We start from the raw sequence: 24,435 nt of genomic DNA, 5'->3' as shown, positions 1-24,435 counted from the left end.
ATTCCCCCCCTTCTCTCTCTTCCGCAGGCTCGATCGAGCTTCTCATTGGCCTCGGCGACAGCAATGCCAGTGCCAATCAACGCACCAGCCCTGGAACCGCCTCCAGTTTCGGGGAACATAAGAACGCAGATCTTGACAGGTGCGGACACAGACCTTTATTTTCTCCTCTCACCATTATCACCCCCGTCAACCGAGCGGCAGATCTCTTACGGTGATCTATCGCTCACATTTAAAAATCAGTCACCCAACCACACCCGCACACTGTCGTTCCCCGAATTTACCGTTGCTTTTTCCCGCTACACTGACGTGATCTGCACTGCGTTCCCTCATAGGAGACGCGAGCTGGGCGATTACCTCGCCATCGTGGCAGAGCTCGCTCTCTCCTACGGGGGCGCGCATTTTTACACTTACCACAAACTTTTCTCCGCCAAGTGTGCCATTCGTGTGGCTCAGTGGAACCAGTGCCCCTACTGGGGCGCACTGGACACTGAGTTGCATAACAGGGTTTTCTTAGGCGTTCGGAATATTTCCTGCGCGGTATGTCGCTCAGTAGCGCATCCTACAATCGGCTGTCCCCTAGTCACCCCCTCTCTTCCCTCATGCCCAGTTACGCCTCCCAAATCCACTTCCTCTGTTCCGCGCCTGCCAAACCGCCCAGCCAACCAAGCTCACGGGCAACCCAGCAGTCTGGAGGCATGCAGGAGTTTCAATTCTGGCAGATGTTCCAGGCAGCGTTGTCGCTTCCTGCACGTGTGCCTTTTCTGCAGCGGTGCACACGCTCGCATTGTATGCCCGATGTCCCAAATGCAGAATAAAAATTTAAAAAATTACCTCTCGACTCCCGTGAACGTTTCTTGTTTGTCTTTCGAGTTGTCTTCGCACCCCGACATTCAGTTCACGGACTACCTTCTGACCGGTCTCTCGAACGGCTTCGACCCCGGCGTTATCAGTCTTCCATCACGCAGCTTAATTTGCCCCAACCTTCAGTCCGCGCTTTCCGAACCAGAGTCAGTCGATCTCCTTATTAAAAAGGAGATTGACGCAAAATTCATTATCGGCCCTTTCGAAGCTCCCCCGTTTTCCGTATTTCGCATCAGCCCCATCGGCGTAGCAACGCGTAAATTCTCTGGCAAAAAGCGCCTCATTTTCGATCTCTCGTCACCGCACGGCTCGGCCTTTCCAAGCATCAACAGCCTCATTCCAATTGAGGAATTTTCGCTGCACTATCACAACATCGACCAAGCCATTACTTTAATAAAACATGCAGGTCGTGGAGCTTGGCTAGCCAAAGTCGACATTACATCCGCATTTAAAGTCATGCCCATCCACCCAGACTTCTGGCACCTTTTCGGCATTCAATGGCGCAATAAATTTTACTTTTCTGTCCGCCTTACTTTCGGCTGCAGAAGCAGCCCCAAAATCTTCGACATGTTGTCAGAGGCAATTTGCTGGATTCTCTCTAACAATTATGCAATTCCCTACTTAATCCACCTACTAGACGATTTTTTAATCATCTCGTCTCCCGACTCGTTTCCAGCTGCGCATCTAGCAAAAGTCCAACAGGTTTTTAAAAAACTCGGCGTCCCCCTTGCCCCAGACAAAACTTCAGGACCGAGCACTTCCATCGAATTTCTCGGAATAAAATTAGACTCTCTTAAATTCCAGGCTTCACTGCCCAAAGAGAAAATCGACAGAACAATCGTCATCGCTTCCTCGCTGTTAGCTAATCCCCGCTGCTCCAAACGCGAGCTCCTGTCCGTTCTCGGCCATCTGAATTTCGCGATGAGAATAATCCCGCAAGGTCGCCCGTTCGTTTCACACCTCCTCTCTCTCGCGTCCACCGCGCACGCTTTAGAGGACATGTTATCCATATCCAGCCCCTGCCTTGACGAGCTGAGCTTATGGATACAATTTCTCAAGCAATGGAATGGCTTGTCATTTTTCTACAGTGACATGTCCTCCTCCCCCGTCGATATTCACCTTTTCACTGACGCCGCCCCTTCTGTAGGTTTCGGAGGCTTTTACCAGGGTCGTTGGTTTGCATCCTCTTGGCCCCCCCAGCTCTTAGAGATTCCGCAGGCCTTAGCATCCTCTGCACTTTTCGAGCTGTATCCACTGGTCGTCGCAGCATCCCTATGGGGGAAAGAGTGGTCGGCTTCCAGTATTATGGTACATTGCGATAACGAGGCCACGGTTCATTGCATTAACAAAGGCCGCTCTCACTCCCCCGCTTTAATGCCGTTCCTAAGACGCCTCATCTGGATCTCAGCCTGTGACCAGTTCATTCTAACTGCCAAACACATTCCCGGAGCAAAAAATCAGATTGCTGATGCCCTTTCTCGTTTCGCTTTCCAGAAATTCAGGCAGCTGGCGCCCGAAGCAGACCCCTTGCCAACTCCGATACCTCCCTATTCGGAGCTGATATTCCTGTAAACCACCCACTAAAAACCCTCCTCGATGCATCTCGAAACTCCATCATCCAAGCCGTCTCCCTTAGGACCCTCCAATCTTATCTCACTGCATGGAAAAGCTTCAAGGCGTTTCACCACGCGTTCAACATTCCCTTTCCCTCATTTTCCGTAATCTCCATCACCTCCTTCATCTCCTTCCTAAACTTGTCAAAAAACCTCCAAGCAAGCTCAATTAAAGGTTACATGAGTGGGGTCCAGTTCTTCCACAAGCTCATATTCAACTCTCCATCCGCAGCAATAGCCAGCTCCCAAACATCTATGCTCATCAAGGGCATTCAAAGAACCCAGCCTGCTCGCCCAGACGCCAGGCAACCTATAACCCTGGATATACTGACCAGATGCATTTCCACCCTCCGTAAAGGATATCACTCCAAGCACGTCGATCGCACGCTCGACTCCATGTTTATCCTAGCCTTTTTCGGCTTTCTAAGATGTTCTGAAATTTCCACCACGTCCATCTTCAACCCCGTAATACATCCAACGTTATCTGACCTATCAGTACTCGATTCAGAGACGATCTCATTCTTAATTAAACAAAGCAAGACGGACCAAACCAGGAGGGGACATTTCATCTACATCTTCAACCTCCAGTCACCGATTCAGCCTTATCAGACCCTTCTAGCCTACCTTCACTTCAGGAAATCTCAGACCAAAACCACATCAGACCCTCTCTTCGTGGACGAATCTAACCGCCCAGCCACACGCTTCTGGTTCCAAAAACACCTCAAAGCCGTATTGCTCTTGTCTGGCATTCCCGCAGACCACTTTTCCGGCCACTCCTTCCGCATAGGCGCAGCAACTACAGCCGCCCAAAAAGGCCTATCGCAGTCTCAAATCCAAGCACTAGGGCGCTGGACGTCGGAAGCTTTTAAGAGCTACATCAGGTCAGATCTCTCAATCATCAGGGAAGCCCATCGAACCCTCATTTCCCGAATCATCTAAGAATCCATCCTTCACCCACATGGGCTCGAACCTCCACTATTCAGCCTTCATCTCCCTAGCGGGAGATCTCACTGTCACTGCAACCGCCTCAGCAATCACCAGGGATTCAGACCCAGCCTGCAGGGGCCATCGCCCAAGTCACAGGCTCTGCCACAGCAGACTCTTCAGCAGAAGCCTCCATCCAAGTCGTCGAAGCCAGCGTCGCCGCAGCGATCGCCTCCGCAGAGGCCAGTGCTTCCATCCAAGACGTCGAAGCCAGCGTCGCCGCAGCGATCGCCTCCGCAGAGGCCAGTGCTTCCATCCAAATCATCGAAGCCAGCGTCGCCGCAGCGATCGCCTCCGCAAGAGGCCAGTGCTTCCATCCAAATCATCGAAGCCAGCGTCGCCGCAGCGATCGCCTCCGCAGAGGCCAGTGCGTCCATCCAAGTCATCGAAGCCAGCGTCGCCGCAGCGATCGCCTCCGCAGAGGCCAGTGCTTCCATCCAAGTCATCGAAGCCAGCGTCGCCGCAGCGATCGCCTCCGCAGAGGCCAGTGCTTCCATCCAAGTCATCGAAGCCAGCGTCGCCGCAGCGATCGCCTCCGCAGAGGCCAGTGCTTCCATCCAAGTCATCGAAGCCAGCGTCGCCGCAGCGATCTCCTCCACAGAGGCCAGTGCTTCCGTCTAAGATGTCGAAGCCAGCGTCGCCGCAGCGGTCGCCTCCGCAGAGGCCAGTGCTTCCGTCTGAGATGTCGAAGCCAGCGTCGCCGCAGCGATCGCCTCCGCAGAGGCCAGTGCTTCCATCTAAGACGTCGAAGCCTGCGTAGCCGCAGCGATCGCCTCCTCAGAGGCCAGTGCTTCCATCTAAGACGTCGAAGCCTGCGTCGCCGCAGCGATCGCCTTCGCAGAGGCCAGTGCTTCCATCTCGTGTTGTGCCATCTACAACTTTCTAAGGATCAAGCACAACAGCAGCTCTCTCCCCAGCAGGAACCTCCATCAGGTGCTCTACTTCAGCGGGATCCCTCCTTCAGTAGCCCCCTCCTTCAGTATCAGTCCTCATCCAGGGACACCCACGAAGAGGGGTTAATTTTAGATAATCTCTGAATTCCTAGATTTACACCCTCTACGGGCACTAAATCTACTTCCAGCCGCTCATGGGTTTCAACTTCTCACCACTCCAGCAGGCATCCTCTCTCCATATCAGTCTCAACCATCCTTGGAGGAACCCCTGCCCCAGTCTTGCCTCATCTCAAACCACACCTTCTAAGGAGCCACCATCCTCTTGTCCTTACCCGAACGCAGTCCACGCCTCCATACTGTCCAGCACCGCGTTTGGGGGGGTATGCGTACTCCGGCGGCTGTCCAACTTCTTGCTTTATGGGGGGTGTGCTCTGGGCTCAAACCGGTTCCGAGCTCGGCGCACTCACCCTGACCAAGGTGTAGTGTTTCGGGTTCGGATAGATCTGGCGAGCTCGGAGCCCGCTTCCCGGACAGCACGCCAAATACGCATAACCTTCATAACCAAGCTCTTGCTTTATTATCCCTATCAACATCGCTGTTATCTGCGCAGGTGAACTCGTGAAATGATGTTTAATTAACAAAGTTCGGGAGGAGCCGTAGCATATAATCAGCCGGCTGGTCCACAATCAGCAATCACTGCACATACACAATTAGCCATAGCGAGCTCGCTCATAAATAGAGAATCCATCTTACCTGCTCGATCTCCTAAGATTAAGCATCCCTCCTCCACCCCGGCTCCTCTCCCAAACTCACTTTTCTTTTGCAAGAGCCCCGGGGGGTGTGCTCTGGGCTCAAACCGGTTCCGAGCTCGGCGCACTCACCCTGACCAAGGTGTAGTGTTTCGGGTTCGGATAGATCTGGCGAGCTCGGAGCCCGCTTCCCGGACAGCACGCCAAATACGCATAACCTTCATAACCAAGCTCTTGCTTTATTATCCCTATCAACATCGCTGTTATCTGCGCAGGTGAACTCGTGAAAGACGTTTTAGATGTGGTAACACTAGTAGAGAATGAGGAGTAGTGCCTGGTAGTCCCATTCTTGGTCTTGTGCCATTTCCTTTCAGCAGCCCTGAGTGTACTCCATTGTTCATTTACATTTACATTTACATTTATTCATTTGGCAGACGCTTTTATCCAAAGCGACTTACAAGTAGTTTTTTTATACAGTGGCACATTACTGCAGAGCAATCAGGCGTAAGGTGCCTTGCTCAAGGGCCCTTCAGTCATGACCTGCTGGCATTGAGATTAGAACCGGCAACCTTCTGATCACAAGTCCAACGCTCTAACCATTAGGCCACAGCTGACCCATGTTCACAGAGGATATCAGACAGCCAAGGGCAGGAGTGGGTGGCACGAGCGGTCTGGAGGACAGAGGTTATCTAAGTGTTGAGCATAAGGTGACGATGGCAGTGTCAGCCTCTAGAAATGCAAAGTAAGAGGGAAGAGAGGATGTCACTTTAGCAGAGAGGGTGCTAGGGGAGAGAGAGCAAAAGTTCCGTCTAAAATAAACAGGTGGTGGTGTTGGTAGTGCATTTAGAGAGGAGCATGTTAAAAGTGATGAAGAAGTGGTCTTAAATGTGAAGATGTGTGACGTTAATGTGTCTGTGGTGCAGCTACGGTTATAGATGAGGTCAAGCTGGTTTATTTAGGTAAATTTTAGGTTTATTTACTGTAGGTAAGATCTACCAGTGGCAGTTAAATTATAGATATTGAATGTCGAACAGGGTAAATGGAGATGCATTTAAATTACAGTGTGGTTGAGGAGTACTGCGGGCATTTGTGAATGGCTGTATTTTCGTGAGCTATAAGTGCGGGGTGCATTACGGGTCATTAGCTGCAGGTGTGTTACTCATTTTCACGTATGGGGTTGTGGAAATGTATGTCCCCTCTTAATTCATTTGTTTGTTATATTTCTGCAGTGACTTGGGGTGCTGGAGGTGTTGCAGCAGGCTGAACCGACACCAGTTCGCAGGCTGATACCGGCGCTATTTGGGGCTGTGATTCTCCCTTATGGAGTAGCGATATCGTACCTGCATGTATAATGACGGCCTGAACTGGAGTGTTTCCGAGATAGACAGTGTCACTACTGTTTGTACTGATTCATCCAACTTACCGTTTCTTCCATCTGACTGCGTAGCGGATGGCTGAACCGGGTTGTTTCCGGACCCACTACTGTTCGTGCGAAGTTGCTCAATACCAGAATTGGGGAATTGGTCGCGGCCGAGATCCTCTGTGTGTGGTGCTGTGCTGTGGTTGATTTGTGTGCAGTGTTTACAGCAGGGAAACATTTGGCATGTGGTGATGTGAGTGAGCACAACGGTTGTCGGATCAATCGGACGACTTTCCCCAATTCTGGGTTGGACGATTTATGTTGTGTGTGCGTGCGTGCTTGGTACTGTTAAGCTGATGGCCTGTGTTTCTTTTAATGCTTTAAATTAAATGTTATCTTGTATTTTAAATAAAAATAAATTGTTTGCCATCTTCCCTTTTTTTCTGCTACCTGTCTCAGCCAATAATGAACATGTGAGCTTTTGGTGTTTTCTTAATTTCGGGTCCCCGGCCCTATCCGGGGTGGCGTAGTCGGCTCATGCTTTGATTTATCTCCTTTCACCGTATGCCATCGCCACATATAAATGAATGTAACTCTCAGCTGTAGTAGCTATAATGGCTATTAGCATCACTGTTAGCTCGTTTCTAATGACTTATCAAACATCATCGTTTTAACAAAATCCTAACAAATATATAATGTTTAAAGTCACAAAGTGAATTTACGGCATTGCCTCTGATGGATTATAGTGGATGTGATGGATTATAAATGAGCACAATGTGTCTGTCTCACTGTTTACTTGCAAACCAGGAAGCACTCAGGAAGTTACTTAACAGGAAGTGATATCATCACATAACATAATTATAATTTTTACAAATGAGATACATTAACAGAGAATTACTTTTTATTTTCTCATTTCACCTGAGTATATGTAAATACAAAAATAGTCAAGTTTCTTAAGGGCAACACAAATATAACCTGCTGTGCCTTTAACAATTCCCTCTGTAACTGGATCCTGTAACCGGAAGACAGTCAGTACGTGTTGACCATATCACCTCAAGCACTAGCACACTCAGTACAGGTGCCCTACAAAGCTGTGTGCTCAGCCCATTGCTCTACACACTGCTGACCCACGACTGCACTGCCAAGTTCAGCTCCAACCACATCCTTATGTTTGCTGATCAGCAGCAACAACGATAAAACACACTACAGAGAGTGTGGTGTGACTCAATCAACCTGTCCCTCAATGTGAAGGGACAAAGAGACAAAGACAAAGGAGGTTGTGCTGGACCTAAGGAAAAACGAGACTGACCACCCCTATTGACTATCGGCAGCACAACTGTGGACAGAGTCAGCAGCACTAAATTCCTGGGGGTGCACATCACTAAGGATCTCACCTGGACCACAAACACCACATCACTCTCCAAGGCGGCACAACAACGTCGACACTTCCTCCACCGGCTAAAAAGAATAAGTTTCCCTACAACCATCCTCACTAAATTTTACAGGGGAACCATAGAGAGTGTGCTGACCAGCTGGATCACTGTCTGGTATGGGAAATTGTAAGATTATTACTTTGCCTAGGTATACAGCTTTCATGAGTTGAAGGGTCTAGTCGACGGAGTAATCAGAGGAACCGGATCAGGGGACCAAGAATGACACAGACACAGAAGTGTAGTTCACCCAAAGTCAAAGTTTACTAAAGATGGGTTCAGTATATATATGCATAAGTAAGGAAGTGACGAACATATCACTTATATCTGAACATCTCACACAATAACAAGATAACACAATAAATCTGACATTTGTTAGGTCAACGTGTACTGAGCACGCCGTCATAATGGAGATCCCTTAGACAAAACATATATCTGTACTTGCAATGTTGAAATAGATGGGACACAGAGAATTCTGGATTCTCACAGAAATGTACTGCAGCAGACAGCAAGACCATCCAGATCATCAGTGCCCCTCTCCCCTCCATCCTGGACATTTTCCTTACATGATGCACCAGCAAAGCCAACAGTATCGTGAAGGACGTAATATTGTGAAGGAAATATTCAAATGTAAAAGTGTTGGAAACCCACCATGCAGCAAAGTATCTGGTGAGCGGATAGAAGCAAATTGCGAGACATCAGTATTGATGCGCCTCTGATTCATGTTAGCAGTCTCTCTCGCATATGAACATATGATTGTTGTAACTAAGATTGTTGCCTGTTTGGCCTTTAAGGCTTTATATTGTCAAATGTAAAACACAGAAATTAGGAAGCTAGCGCTGCTTGCTAGTGTTGTCTTTAAATTTGTTTTAAAAATAAACTCCTCAAAAAACCTAAAACAAAACAGAAAAAAATACTTTAGGTGCTCTACTTGACAAGAGTACCAATAAAACAGTCAACCTTGAGGTTTCTTTTAAACATTGTTTTGCACTGTTTCCACTGGCTACGTCTGAAACCTTTGGCAGCTGACTTATTGCCTCCCTGAGGCAATGCCTTTGGAGGCAGCATTTAAGCATGAAGGCAGCTCCTAGAAACACGTTCAGAAAGCCTTCAGAGGCATCGGAACACAATTCTGTTTGAAATATAAAAGAGTCGCCTTTGTGATATCTAATCGTATATTTTAAAACGATGCTAATTGTAATTGTAATGCAATTAAAAGTTGTAAAAAGAGAAAATAGAACTTAATTTACACAAAAACTCTGTAACTTTAGCCGCTTTATTGGCTGCCTTTCTTTTTTTTTACTTGACCAATCACATTCCCCGCGTGAGCACACACAGGATTTTGGGACATTAAAGGCAGCGAAGGACACATCTATGCTGCCTTCAAAAATCTACCTGATGGAGGTATCATTGGCAAACATTGGATTGGTCCTCTTGTGTGCATTCAAAGTGCTGATTGGCTCGCAGATAGAACCTTATAGAAAATGTAATATTATAACAGAAAAATATAATTCGATTATGTAGATGGAAACTTTTTGTTTTCTTTAAAACAAAATCCTAAAATGTACACACAGAAAACATGGCATAATGTAAATAAGTTGTCACAGAATAAGAATGTGTGAATAACAACCGTGTCATTCTAAGGTATCGAGGTGTCGCGAGCGCTGAGCTGAATGTCTACTTAGATAAAACGTCTGATTAAAGAAGAAAGATGTCATGTTAATATCAGTGACAATGAGCATTCATACACGCTAGATACATGTGTTGGAATGATATGATGACAAAGAGTTATTTTTTAATAAAGTACATTTTTTAAGGATTTGCCGCTTTGGTGTTTTCTTTATATACAGCTGTGAGTACAGCTTTTTCTGGACCTTGACAAAAACTTACACCATGACGTCAATGAGGAGGTCTGGAAATCTCTCAGATGTCTCCTAAATATCTTCATTTGGGCTCAGAAGACGCCGGAAGTTTTCAAAACATGTTTAACGTCAGACAAAGTAGATTTTTGCGTGAACTTCCCCTTTAAAGGTTTTTTATGATGGCATGACTACTATATGGGCTGTAATTCAGATTTTTGTTTTAAAAGTAACAAAAGTTTTACAGATGAAAATGAATGTACAAGTAACAATTAACAGTAGTTAACGGGGATGAACTGGAGCATCTCATTCCCAGTAGCCAAATATTTGATTTCAGTACAAATATATTTAATCATCAATCATTTCTCTCATAAACCTTCATTCTGTCATTTGATTTAGGAAAGAGACATTAGAGTTTTCTTTTAGAAGATACCGTAATTTGCAGACTGTATAACGCGTTTGATCTGTATGGGGGGGGTGGATTAATAGGTTTTATGTGGCTGGAAAGTGCAGACTGAAACATGGAGGTTTTTCGCTGACTTTGCAGGAGGCGAATCAAGAATTTAGTCCTCATTTGTATTAGTCGTTGACAAACCAACAGTCATTGAAGTGGTGTGTCCTTTTCATCCACACGCAACCTCACAAGTCATGTTGCCAGCACCACCCGGTCCTGTAGATTCATCCTCTACAACATTAGGAAAATTAGACCTTTCCTATCGGAGCACTCTACGCAAGTCCTAGTCCAGGCTCTTGTCTTGTCCAAACTGGATTATTGCAATGCTCTTCTGGCTAGATTTCCTGCTTGCACAATCAAACCTCTCCAGATGATCCAGAATGCGGCGGCAAGAGTGGTCTTCAATGAACTGAAGAGAGCGCATGTAACTCCGCTCTTCATCAGGTTACACTGGCTCCCTGTTGCCGCCCGCATAAAGTTCAAAGCTATGCTCCTGGCCTACAAGACCAACACCGGATCTGCACCATCGTATCTCCACTCGCTAATGCAGATCTATGTTCCTGCCAGATCACTGCGGTCTGCAAAGGAACAACGACTAGTGGTATCATCCCAAAAAGGAAAAAAGTCACTCTCCCGTACCTTCACTGGATCTGTTCCACATTGGTGGAATGATCTACCAGCTGCTACAAGATCAGCAGACTCGGTTGCCATCTTTAAAAAACGCCTAAAAACGCATCTCTTCCGTCAACACGTCGCTGATTGATTTATCCTAATTCTCTTCCCTTCCCTTTAAAAAAATAAAAACTTACTAACCTCACTATTCTTAGCTTTGTGTACTGTGCTAGGCTTAATGGATTAGTTTTGATGCACTTATGTATTGATGCACGTAGTTATCTAAACTACGTCATATGCTGTCACCATCAGATGCAGAGTAGCTTATACATGCCTTTATGACATCAAGACTAGATTACTGTAATGCACTATTAGGTGGTTGCCCTGCAGGCCTGTTACAAAAACTCCAACTGGTCCAAAATGCGGCAGCTCGAGTTCTTACACGTACAAAAAAGTATGAGCATATTAGCCCGGTTCTGTCAACCTTGCACTGGTTACCAATAAAGCATCGCATTAACTTTAAAATCTTGCTTATTACCTATAAAGCCTTGCATGGTTTAGCTCCTCACTACTTGAGAGAACTTCTTACCTATTATAGTCCATCACGTGCACTACGCTCTCAGGTGTCAGGTCAGTTGGTAATACCTAGAATTTCAAAATCAAGTGCAGGCGGCAGATCCTTTTCCTATCTAGCGCCTAAACTTTGGAACAGTCTTCCCTGCACTGTCCGGGAGGCAGACACACACTGTCAGTTAAAATCTAGACTAAAGACGCATCTTTTTAATCTTGCATACACTACACTATCATAATATATATATTTCAAAGATCTAGGCTGCACTAGTTAGATCAACCGGAACCAGGAACACTTCCAATAACAACTGATGCATTTGTTGCATCAAAGAGTGCAGAACAGTACTCTACTCTCAGCCAGTCTTGTCTCATTGTTCCAAGGTTACCGGAGCGGGCAGGACGCAATCCATTCCCAGACCTGACAAATGCTGGACGAAGGACGTGGCGACTCTACAAAACTTCAGCCACTATTAGATTATTAATGATAAATTTAACTTTGTTTTTTATTTAGCCTTGTTGTGCAGCACTGTTGAGCTTGTGCAGAGGCTGCAGTTTTTGCCAGAGGAGAACTGGAATCCCCTGGTTAGGCCTGGTTTCCCTCCGAGGTTTATTTTCTCCTCCAATGGAGTTTTGGGTTCCTCGCCACCGTTTTCATACTGTTTTGCACTGTTTGCCTGGCCGGGGGGGCTGCTAGAATATTATAGTTTTATTTCATTAACACTGCATATAGAAATTTATTGTGTGTCTGATATTTGAACTGTGTTTTGACTTCCATAACCTTTTATGTTTTACTTAGTCATTTTTTTCTTGTACAGCTGCTTTGTAACAATGAAAATTGTAAAAAGCGCTATATAATTTAATTTCAAGAACAGTGTACACAGCAATGGCAGAATGTTGCCTTGCACTGAAGACTAAAAAACAACAACCTGGAAGCTGAAGTCTGGTAAATAACCATTTTATTTGGAAAGGCACATAAGTAAAACAAGTTTATTTACCTGTATACTTCAGCCTTGAGACAAATAAGTTTGAAAAAAAAAAACTGGAAACTGTCAGATTTAATCGAACTGATTCACATACAACTGTAGAAAAGACATTCTGGTGAAGGTTGTCAAAACTCAATACACTTAGCAAAGTGCTAAAACACACAAATGTGTCATTTCACAAAACAAATCCACATATTCAGCCGTGCTCAAATCCAAACAAGTGAAAAAAAACCAAGATCATTAGATCAAACCAAACATCTAAATGGTATTTTGTTTTGATTCTCATTCCTTCAGCTCAAACCTACAGTCTTTAGCATACCTATAGCTCTTTAACAAACCTTCTGAAGCCATGAAGAAACTCACAAACAAGAAGATGAAAACTTTAAAAGAAAGCAATAGAATAAACAGGTGGATGAGAAATTATTCCCACTCATCCTCATCTTCTGGGGCAGCGGCGGCTGGGCTTGGACCAGTCGTTTCTTGCCGATCTGTCTTGAATGAGCCACCCTATGAAAAAGATTTTCAGACACAGGCAGCAGAGGAGTCAAACAAACTCAAGTGATTCAAAAAATAATAAAATATTAATTCATTATTAATATAACAACTATTTACAAGGGTGGAACATTTTAGGGATCTGGTATCTCAATATTACAACATCTGAAATCTAATACAATAGTGTGTTTTACTAAAGCTTTTATCCCAAATTATGCATTTTAATTTACTGTATTACATTTTAATGGTATCAAAAAGCATGTCTAATAAATATGAAAGTGTATTAGTTTGGATGTAAAATTACAGAAATTGCTTGACTTTAAAAAGTTTTCATGAGAATATAGCTGCCTTTAAATCAAAACGCTTTTTGGCGTTTAAAGCTACATCCATGCATAAGCACATTTGACCAAAGCAAGAGAAAACATCTTAAGTGAAGAGCCCATGTGAATGTATAGTATAATTGACATTTCCTTAGTTTCAACAGTTCTCGCTAAAGCATCATGTGTTTTTTTTGCTACTAGAGGACGTATAATGAAAAAGCTTCGCTCGAAAAGCTTAAGACAGGAGTTACAGGGCTCGACATTGGTTAAAATGACTCATTTCTCTGGATGGAAACATAATGCTGTGTGAAGCCAACCTAGACTCTATGAAGCCGCTCTTTCAAAAACAAGTGTGTTTGAGAAATTACTTTCCATAAACGGTTATAACAATATCATCAGATAACAACAGCAGTGGATTGTACACAAACACCTTTGGAAATAGGGCTTTAACAGGATGTTTCAAAGAGATCATTTAACTAGACACATGGAATGAATGTGGCGTACCTTGCGCGTGTCTGTGGATGCAAACACTTTTCCACGTGGGTTAAAACCTGTTGTTCCATGAGCACTGAATGCAATTTCCTCCAGCCATTTGGGAACTTCCTGTTGAGCCTGACAGTAAAGATGAAACGTACAAACCAATCTGTTACTCATTAGCTGAAACAACTTATCAAAAGGAAAAAGGGTGTTAGGCAAGTTATAAAATCATACACAAGTTCATTCACAGCCCATAAAGTTCTCAGGTAACAGTCATCACTGCTCCTGACTGATCGCCTTTAATAACTTTAAAATGGTTTGATCTAACTGAATAGAAAGCATAACATGCGACTAACTTATTCAGTTCTGTACCAGGGTGTCTACAGATATAAACAAGTTAAATTAAATTTATATGAATTTAAAACCTGCGATTGACATACACATTCTAATACATATATTATATAGATCTTATATTCAAAGCCTCTGAAAATGTAGAGACCACTTAAGTTACTTTCAGTTTCTATGCACACAGTTTTTGTCTTTGAACTACTGACAGAATTTCACCTAAATTCAAAATAAAAATAAAGCTTTATATTTGCAGAAAAAGAAAAGGGAGAACTGGTTTTCAGAATATTCAAATACTTTTGAGATGTTTGTAAAAATAAATATGTGACCCAGTCTGAGAAAAGCAGGCTAAAGTCTCTGAATCTGATTATGAGATAAAGAGAATCACATTTGATTTCAGTCTGTAATATTGACGGAGTAAGGCCGTGTCAAAGATATGTTATATAAGGTTATATTTTAACAATGTTCTTTACATTACATACATTATGTAGAAAACAACAAATCACAAAAGAAAACACTTCAGATGGGTCACAGATGATGAAATATGAGCCTGGTTTTTGATTCATTATACACGTTACTGTACGTCACTCCTGAGGTTTGTTTCTGGTGACACTCAACATACACTGGACTGGATCCTGGACTGTTAGCAATAGAAATATATAAAATCTTTGGCCTGTTCAATGATTTGAAAATCATTTGGTCCGTCAGACGGAAAGTTTTTTTGTGGAAATGTGACCAAAATATTTAAGACCTCCAAGATCTGAATTTAATACTTTTAAACAAAGACGTTTTAAGGACACGGGGCAACCCTGTGTACCCGATTACCAGTTCTACTATAATAACCATGATTAATCCTCAGACTATAGTGGTATCAACAAAATCTAGAATCGTTGCACCCTAGTCCAGAATAAAACAGGAAAGTACAAACCCCTGAGAGGACTTTGACCAGAGAGCGAGCCAGGGGAGTGTCAGGCTCTGGGTCGAAGAAGGACACGGCCCGTCCGATGTTTCCACAGCGCCCGGTTCTACCAATGCGATGCACATATTCATCAATGCTGCTGGGCAGATCAAAGTTCACCACATGCTGGACGTGTTCAATGTCCAGTCCTCTGGCGGCGACGGATGTGGCCACAAGCACAGGACACTGGCCCGTTCGGAAATCAAGGAGAGCTTTCTCACGTTCTCTCTGTTCACGATCGCTTTTTGGAAGAAAAAGGGTGCACTTGTTATTTGTATCTATAACATGTGGTTCAGAGGTTACAAATCAGCATCAGAATAAAGATGTTACCCGTGGATGCTTGTCGTAGCTACATTCTCCTGACAAAGAAAGGTTGCTATGAAATCGGCACTTCTTTTGGTTTCAACAAAAACCATTGTGCGATCATTGCCTGTAAATGCAAACAAAACACCACACCATATTCATACATTCTGGTATTAAAAGAGGATATCTGTAAAACACATAGTAAAACAAGACAATGTTTCAAGACTAAACATGATACGTCGGATCAAAGTGAGTGATAAGGAGTTTCTATGAGTTTGTTGTGTGGCTGTGCACTGATAATGCTCATATTATTGTGTTTTCACATTTGTGAATGTACTCTAGCATATTTGCTGCTTTCCAAAGTGTAAAAACAGAAATACCTCAAGTTAGTCATTTTATATGGAGAGCAAAGATACTCAGTCGTCTGCTTCACGCGTTCAATAATGTTGTAAAAACACACCTGTGGTTCTGAGTAGATCCAGCAGCTGTTCTCTCTTGGAGAACTGGGTCACCTGAATGATGCTCTGCTCCACATCACTGCAGGCTCCGCCCACCACACCAACCGCAAGAAACATGTAGTCCACCTTCAAAAACTCAGCTGCCAGCCTATCGCATCACACACAAACACACATCATTAACAACATACTATGTCATGGAGAATGTTCAACAAACCGTATTCAGTGGACATGTCAAAGATCTGGAAATCATTGGGTTTAAACAGCTAAAGGTACAAATTGGGATGAATATATCATGTTATTCACATGTGGGCGAAAGATTCTTTACTTTACATGGAAAAGTATTTTACTCCGAGTAATATCTGATGTAACATTTAGGATGACACACCTGTTTAAAATCAATTACGATGGTTACAAGTGGTCAGCACTAAACGCCTGTCAGATAACCATTCCACTACAACACCTTACAGTTTTGTGGCACTTAAGAGTTTGAAATAATTATATATTAACAACACTGGTCCAGAAGAACCCACAGAACATTCTTCAAACAATATCTTTAGGATTTAATTATATATGTGAGATTTTCAGAAGCTGTAGCCAGAGTTGTGGGGAGAGTATTATCTGTGAATGTGTCGGTTCAGATTTTCATCTCAATATTGGTACTTTTCTAAATGCAAGAGCAGTGTGAACATTCAATGGAAATCAAACAAGTCTGAAATGAGCGTGATTTAAGTTACTATTTCTGTGAGTGACCTTTGAATATCTTCAGGGAAGGTCGCGCTGAACATAAGGGTTTGCCGATCTTCTTTTGAAGGCATTCCTGGAGATCCCACCAACTTGCGCATGTCTGGCTCAAAGCCCATGTCCAGCATTCTGTCTGCTTCATCCAGAACCAAGTACCGGACCTTACTTAAGCCGACCTTTATAATTAAAAAAACTAATTTACCTTCATCTCAACACCAAAGTGTAAACTCCAACAAATTGGTTCATCATATCTGTCTGCATGTAATAAACATAAGCGTGGGGTGGGGATGTAACGATTCACTCAGATCACAATGTGATTCACGGTTCTGATCTCAAGGTTTGACACTTACGGTTTCTCTAATGCTGCACAATTCTTTGTAAAACAAAAATATACTTTGCCAAATAACCTAAATAAATTGCAAATAATTTTGTATAATACAAAATTTTGTATAATAAAAAATGTATAATACAAAAGTCTCTTTAATATGAACAAACTAAGACTTTGTCTGTGCTTTTTTAAAGATTTATTTGGCTTTTTTATTAATGCATTAGGAGTGAGGACAGGAAGCAAAGCACTAACCACAAGGCCATCGACCCCAACCCTAACTTTTACTTTCTTAAGAAACATAGCAGCTTTCTTCTGCAAACTTTGTAAATGTGGATATTTAAAACAAGTACTGCGATTATTTTAACCGACTTGAATCATCACATATTGTAATAATTTGTAAACTGGCTCACGGTGAATCGTTACATCCCTAGTCTTGAGCAGGCAGAACAGGACAAATAGTCTTCTGAAAATATTTGGTGAATTACCTTTCCACGACCAATAATATCAAGCAATCTTCCAGGGGTTCCACATAAAACGTTGCAACCTTTCAACACCTCTCTGATAGTGTATCCAGTGTTTATCCCACCATAGACCACCACAGGACGCACACAAGTCCTGCAAGACATTCAACAGTCATGAATGAGGCTGAAAACAAGTCCAACGTGAGCAATTATAAGACAGACCTGAAATGATTATAAAGTGAGCATTTACTTAGTTTTAACACCACACCAGCACCAAAACTATTGATTATAAACTTGTGGTAAATCTCAAGTAACCATCTATCAGAGGTCAAAGATGTTTACCCATATGCAAACTTCCTGGCCTCCATATAGATCTGATTGATGAGCTCTCTGGTAGGAGCCACAATAATGGCCTCGGGTTCCTGCACCTCGCTGAATTTACTGGCCGCTACACCGTCCTTCATGAGCTGCTGAAGGATGGGCAGCAGGAAAGCCGCCTGAAGAAACCACAGAATCAATGCAACATGCAAATATCATAAGCCTGACAAAAAATGACCACACAGTTACTGATGGAACGTGAACAGTTTTGCGCAACAGATGGAAATATGAAAACAATAGAGAGGGTTTAATAACAGTTGTGTGTAATGAGGACAGAACAGAGCTGAGGATTGTGTTTCAACCGTTTTTCCCGATCCAGTCTGGGCACAAGCCATCAGATCTCTTCCTGCAGATATAATGGGAATGCCGTGTTTCTGGACAGGAGTGGGTTTGACGTATCCAGATTTTGCAACATTCTTGTTCAGTGACTCACAAAGTCCTGCTTCCTCAAAAGTCTGGAAAAAACAGAAACAGAGTTTGTGCGATACTAGCTCAGAGACGTGACTATAGTAAAAGCCAACGCCATTTCAAACTTTCACTATTTGCTATTGGTGTAAACCTTACAAACACAAATCAGTTTCATTAGCCCAAACATGAACTCTTGTTTACATCTCCCTTTTGTGATAATTAAGCCAAACTCTACAAGGCTGGATTCCTGCTGGACTCTCGTCTTCGCTACATATGAAGAAGGCTTTCAGGAATTTACCAGACAGTGAAGACCAACAACTCACCAGAATGGCTTTTGGAGGGTTGCTGCCGCTCACATCCACAGATATATCATCATACTTGCTGAAGTTAATGCCTGTGGCAAACTGGGAAAAGATGGAGTTCTCATCCTCCGGTGGCGGTGGAGGCACATAAACCACCTTGGGTCCTTCAAATGAGAAACAAGATTGATAATAGTCTCATGTTGAAATGATGTCACATCCTATGAACACACTGAAGGTGAATGAGACATACCGGCATTTTCATTTATATTCTCTTTATCCTCTCTGTCTGCTGTCGAAACTAATTCAGCAAATGAAAAAGAGTAGTTAATAAAAACACAACATGGCATAAAATGCTGGTGAAAGTATTGAGTAAATGCCGTAACTTACCCTTGGAAAACGTATCTTCATCCCGGCCTCGAAAACCTGCATGGTGAAAAAAGAGTTTGTTAAACCTGTACGGTTCACTTTGAGAGCTATTTATATCATCACCCATATAATCCATCACCTCCTCGCCCAAAGCCTTTCCTCTCAGAATCACATTCACCATCTGATGATACAATGATACATGTCAACATTCAATTATCACACAACTTACTATAGTTAATACTGAACTAATCAGAATCTAATATTCTATCAACCAACCGGCACGGAAACCACCACGACCTCTTCTTCCTCGCCCCTCCCCTCCTTTATAACCTGTAACAGATAAACAGACAAGTGTTTTGGAAATGCAAGAATTATAATGTACCGCACCAATCTGAAAGTTATGAGCATTACCCTCACTGTTCCCATTTCTGTCTTCAGCTTCTGAAAGACAAAACACATTGTTGTCAATTTTACAAAGCAAACACAAAAGGTCAAATATGCCAGACTCTGACCGGTCACTCTCCCGCACATGAATTCACCCAATTCATATTTCACATGGTGCATTTGGAGAATATCTGACCTGAAAACCGCCGGGTGTGAATAGTGCTCAAAACCTGTAAGCTTTTCTGCTTCGACATAACCACACTAATAATAAACTGAAAAACGTTAACGGTTAAACAGTGTTTTCTGCGTTATATTTTGCGACGTCGTTTACACACATCTGCTAATGTCCTGTTCGTGACTCTTTTGAACGGATTCATTTGAATGAACAGTTGATACACACAGTACAAGATCAATGTGCAGTACTAGGCATCCTACAGGACATGTTTGAGAACCTATGGTGCAGAATATCTGTATGACAGATGAATCCTTAGAGATCAGATTATAGATGTGATGTACCGCTTCATTTACTTCACTTTCCATTAGGGATGGGCGATATAACGTCGAAAATTCTCCTCGCAGGAAATATTTGTCTCATCGCGATAATAACGATAAGTCTAGTTGAAGACGTAGTTTCGTGCGCGACTGACTCACTGTCCAGGTGCGGAGTGAAAACAAGCATAGCGGAGGGCGGACCTAAGGTTGAGGAGGAGCTTGGTAAGCGAAGAGCTACCGCTACAATTTGGAACTGGTTTGGTTATAGAAAATCAGATGTAGAGCGAACAAAAGCAATATGCGAGGTTTGCAGAAAAACAGTGTAGGTGTAATAAAATTCCCAACCAGATGAAAATTGCCAGCGCATTTGCTAATTGCATCTCTTATGATGAACAAAGTAAACGATGGAATGAATTGACGTTTGTAATACAATCAATCATACAGTTTGGCCGTAGAGAGCGGCAGACATAGACACACTTTCTCCTTCATTGTGATCCATTTAAAGATCAAGCGCGATCTGTTTCACCACTACAGCACAATGTCACTATCTACGTACACTTAAACTTAGGATGTGTCGCCTTGATTATCAGTTCACAAAACAGTGTGAAAATTATGAATTTATCACCTGATGAAAAGGCATTTCTGAATCCTCCCCTGCCTCGTGATCCTCCTCTTCCTCCTGAAAAACATGCCACATGAGTCAGTCTTTTCCAGCAAACTATTTAACGTATGTGACAAGATAGAATTATTACACTAGCTTGTTTTCAGAGAATGTATCCTGAACTGTATCGGTATTGTGCTGTTGACCGGTTTCTTAAATACACACACACACCAGCACTGACAATCCAAGACCGACTCACCTCTGCCTCTGAATCCATCTCCAACAGGCATCCCCCAAGAGCTGCCTTTACCTACAAACATACAGAGAAGCTAGTGACCCTTTATCAGACACATGACTTCACACATCCTTAACAGAATAAGCCATAACAAACACCTGACCTAATAGACATGCAGACAAACGTCATATAAATACGTTTCAACAAAGAGAGTGCACAGGTTTTAACACGTGTCAAGTTTTCTCGTTTACTGCCGTAGAAATCACAGTTTGTACTCACTTTGATGTCATGCACAGATCTGTGCAATGCCACGTATCGCAAGAGTGATTCAAAAGCAGTACAGTGAAGTCACTCTCATAACACTCTGTTGTCATACACTGACCAATCTGTGCAGCGTCGCTTCGTTACGCAATGCAGCTTTAATATTTGTGCATTAGATATGAACTAACAATGATTTATTAATAAAACGTATACCATGGTCTGTTTGAATACTGGATTCTGATTGGCTGAAAGGTGTGCGTTAAAAGGTGTGGATGAGCCCTTTCATATGTGCTGTTAATGCTAACACAATGTTTTTTTTATTTTATTTACATTATTGTGGATTATCAGAATTTAGTAACGGTTCAATTTAGCCAAGATTACAATGTATAATCAAAACATTTTCTGATGTGTCAACACATTCAACTTGATGTAGAAAAGTGCAGTCGTGTATTGAAATTGTAATTGACAGAATCAGTAAAACAAATCATTACTGCCGGATAACCGTCTGCATCACTATTTAATCTATTACAGTCATTTATTCCAAACGTCAATTCTAAAGCAAAGTAATACTGCATGTATTACGACACCTAACCACTTAAATAAACAACATTATGAGACGAGCGAAACAAACCTTCATCGTTTCCATTTTGATGTCCTGCACTTTCTACAGACAAAAAACATTTTGTGAATTTACAGTAGTATTGAACACCGGCATTTAACAGATGTCAGTTTGCCAAAACTATTCAAAGACGACTCAAATCCAGTTATACCTGAAAAGCAGCTCTTGAATCCTCCATTTCCACCAGTGGAGTTCATACCTGTGAAAAGATTAACTTACTTCAACGGGGTGACACATTTGACATGAAAACATTGAGCTCCTTCATTCAATAATGTTCTTTACTGCGCCGCTTTCATGACTCCCGGACAGCTTCACTTGAGGAAATACTCAATACACTCACTGTTCTCCAACTGTGCAAAATCTGTCATTCATTTACGTCACTCATTGGCATCTCAATTTGGGTAAGCCCACGAATGGTGACAATGTTCGAAAAAATGAGAAATGACCTACCAAAAGTGGAGTTGCTGGATACAACAGGGCTCTGCGTAAGGATAAACAAATGAACATATTACAATTATAGTTAATGTGGAAATGAACCATCCAGTCAAGTTAACATTATTTATTAAATAGGTTTCAACTTCAATCAAAAACGATATAGTAAACCAGATTAGTGTGACCCTTTAAAAGAAAAAAGGATGCCTTTGTATGGTTTTCTAGCATGGGCACGTCAGCAGTGTTACCTTGACCGGATGGTTCATTTCCCCTTTAAGACATTTATTTAAGCACATAAAAAAGCTGCTATTAGACATTTTTTTCGAACATGATAAATTGTTACGCAAGTATTTTTCTAAGTGCCTTATTGCACAGTTCTCCCAGAAAAGCAAGAGGCACATCCACGAATCAACCACGGAGAGCGAGAGAAGGAGCATGTGCACAAGTTACATTACTTGTGTGCAGGACAGAGAGAGAGAGAGACCCGAGAGAGAGAGAGACAGAGAGAGAGAGAGAACTAAAATCAGCTGTGTCGTTGTTCACTGCATTTGGGTGTTGAATTATATATAAACGGTGGATATGACGCTGGGTTTAGAGGTCGTAAGACACTGATAGATGGAGCAGTGTTCCCAGCCCTAAAAGATGCCGGATATGAACCGCACGCGTTGGTTTTCTTGGCGATGTGTGTGCACGTGCTGTAGATCCGCCCCTGACAGGAGTCGCATGTTTTCAGAAATATTGGTACAGCTGTATAAATGTGATCAAACTAAAGACTCTATAAAGTGCCATACTATTCTGCAAGTACTCAAGACTAAAATGACATATGTGGAAACTTAAGTTAGGCCCACTTATAAACGATGCTTCGCTACATTAATAAATGCGAGAATATCGTAAACAATTAATAAATAAATACTTAACTGCAAGGAAAATAATTTTCCATTATATTATATAAACCATAAAGACAATAAAATGAGTCTTTGCCAAAAGGAACCAACGAGAGGACAACGACAAGAAAACGGTGAACTGAAGAAAATACTCTTGTATTTTTAAACCAGTATTAACACTTCGTGAACACATTAGCTGTAACGATGCATTTAATTATTCTTAAACAGCGCACATTTAATCCACAAAAAGAATACATGGCATAACAAAAAGCGAAGAAAAGAAATGAGATGCGTTTCATGTGTGCAGTATTGACGATCACAATGCGCGCGTCTGCGACTCGTGCCGCGCTCGTACTTACTACACTTCTGCGCTCCCTTAATGACGTCACACTTTAGTGCACACTAGAAGTCATTAGGAACAGCAGCATAACATTAAGTCTTTCATGTAATTAGTCTTCTCGAATGGCCACTTTTGGGTACTTCCGTTTGATTAACCAAACAATATGGCGACCATGTCGTCCCCCTCTGAAAGACCCGCAGGATGATGACGTTTAAAACGCTCCTCTACACGGCGACAGCGGTTTAGACAGAAACAACAGTTTAACTGAGTCCTCACGGTTGAAAATGTTAAATAATTCAAAGCTCTGCCTCACTTTATCGATAAGCGGCACAATAAAGCGAGTCTAGTCAGAATATTACCTTATCTTCTTCCCAGTCTTCCATGGCAGATTCAGATGAGCTGATGACAGAAAGTGAAGGAACGTCACTCAATGGTCCATAAAGCGAACAACACACCGTATCAAACACAATAACGAGGCAACCGTGAACTTTAGACGGTTTCAATCCCGTTTCTGCAACACCGAGACATTACATGTAATTCAAATCTGTCGTTTGGGTTTCGCGAGTCACGACAAACGCAATTAAAATGTTTCACCTGTTGGTGAAGTGAAATGTGTTTATGACGCTCTGCAGATGATATGAGTTGAGCTAATGCAGTGACGGTATTAGCATGAAACATGTGCTGAATCTCGGCAGCTTAACGTCTTGTTAATTATCTTGCAACTAATTCACAACTCGTCCCCTAAAAACACATTTCCTTATAAAACAGTAAAGTATTTCTATATTTAGTCATATTAATAAAGCTTATGAAGATGAAAAGTCATACATTTATACGAGCAGACCGCAGGTGCGACCAGATGCACGTGGAGAGGGTCCAGAAAGAGAGATCAACGTAATGACGTAAATATTACGCACGTAGGCGGGAAAATTCAGTGCAATGAATCGGTTCATTTTAAGGATTCAAACGAACCGTTCGCGAATCTGTTTCATTCTATTCACAGTCTGCAGTTAATGATCTGAATCTTTCAGACGAACCGAAAAAAATCACGTGAACAACTTTCAGTAAACAATAAAATAAACAATTTAAATGTCAAGTCAAGTCAGCTTTATTTATATAGCGCTTTTTACAATGTTCATTGTTACAAAGCAGCTGTACAAGAAAACATTGACTATAAGTAAAACATAAAAGGTTATGGAAGTCAAAACACAGGTCAAATATCAGACACACAATAAATTCCTATATGCAGTGTTAATTAAATAAGACTATCAAATTCTAGCAGCCCCCCCGGCCAGGCAAACAGTGCAAAACAGTATGCAAACGGTGACGAGGAACCCAAAACTCCATTGGAGGAGAAAAAAACCTCAGAGGGAGACCAGGCCTAACCAGGGGATTCCAGTTCTCCTCTGGCAAAAAATGCTGCCTCTGCACAAGCTCGACAGTGCTGCACAACAAGACAAAATAAAAAACAAAGTAAGATTTAAA

The 24,435-nt window shown here is 42.5% G+C and overlaps 1 protein-coding gene across 3 annotated transcripts; it reads right to left on the bottom strand.

Moving 5' to 3' along the window:
* Positions 1-12,245: 12,245 nt before the first annotated feature.
* Positions 12,246-23,877, bottom strand: ddx4 (DEAD (Asp-Glu-Ala-Asp) box polypeptide 4). Of its 3 annotated transcripts, none has more exons than XM_079449479.1 (22): positions 23,779-23,877; positions 23,313-23,352; positions 21,748-21,778; positions 21,449-21,496; positions 21,310-21,342; positions 20,442-20,492; positions 20,207-20,260; positions 19,117-19,146; positions 18,982-19,035; positions 18,845-18,886; positions 18,727-18,762; positions 18,590-18,637; positions 18,361-18,503; positions 17,932-18,084; positions 17,594-17,748; positions 17,276-17,405; positions 16,472-16,638; positions 15,724-15,869; positions 15,291-15,390; positions 14,931-15,201; positions 13,685-13,792; positions 12,246-12,875 (listed from the first exon to the last, which is right to left on the bottom strand). In XM_079449479.1, the coding sequence occupies exons 2-22, from the start codon at positions 23,334-23,336 to the stop codon at positions 12,789-12,791; spliced, it is 1,911 nt and encodes a 636-aa protein (XP_079305605.1). In that variant the 5' UTR covers positions 23,337-23,352; positions 23,779-23,877; the 3' UTR covers positions 12,246-12,788. The 3 variants fall into 3 exon arrangements, with proteins under 3 accessions (XP_079305605.1, XP_079305606.1, XP_079305607.1); XM_079449480.1 differs by having other exon boundaries at positions 23,548-23,817; XM_079449481.1 differs by lacking the exon at positions 23,779-23,877 and adding an exon at positions 23,548-23,756 and having other exon boundaries at positions 23,313-23,464.
* Between the last annotated feature and the right edge of the window lie 558 nt (positions 23,878-24,435).

The sequence above is a fragment of the Barbatula barbatula genome, assembly GCF_947034865.1.
Source record: "Barbatula barbatula genome assembly, chromosome: 24".
NCBI lineage: Eukaryota > Metazoa > Chordata > Actinopteri > Cypriniformes > Nemacheilidae > Barbatula > Barbatula barbatula.
The sequence above is the reverse complement of the archived record's forward strand: the minus strand, read 5'-3'. Positions and strand labels throughout refer to the sequence as shown.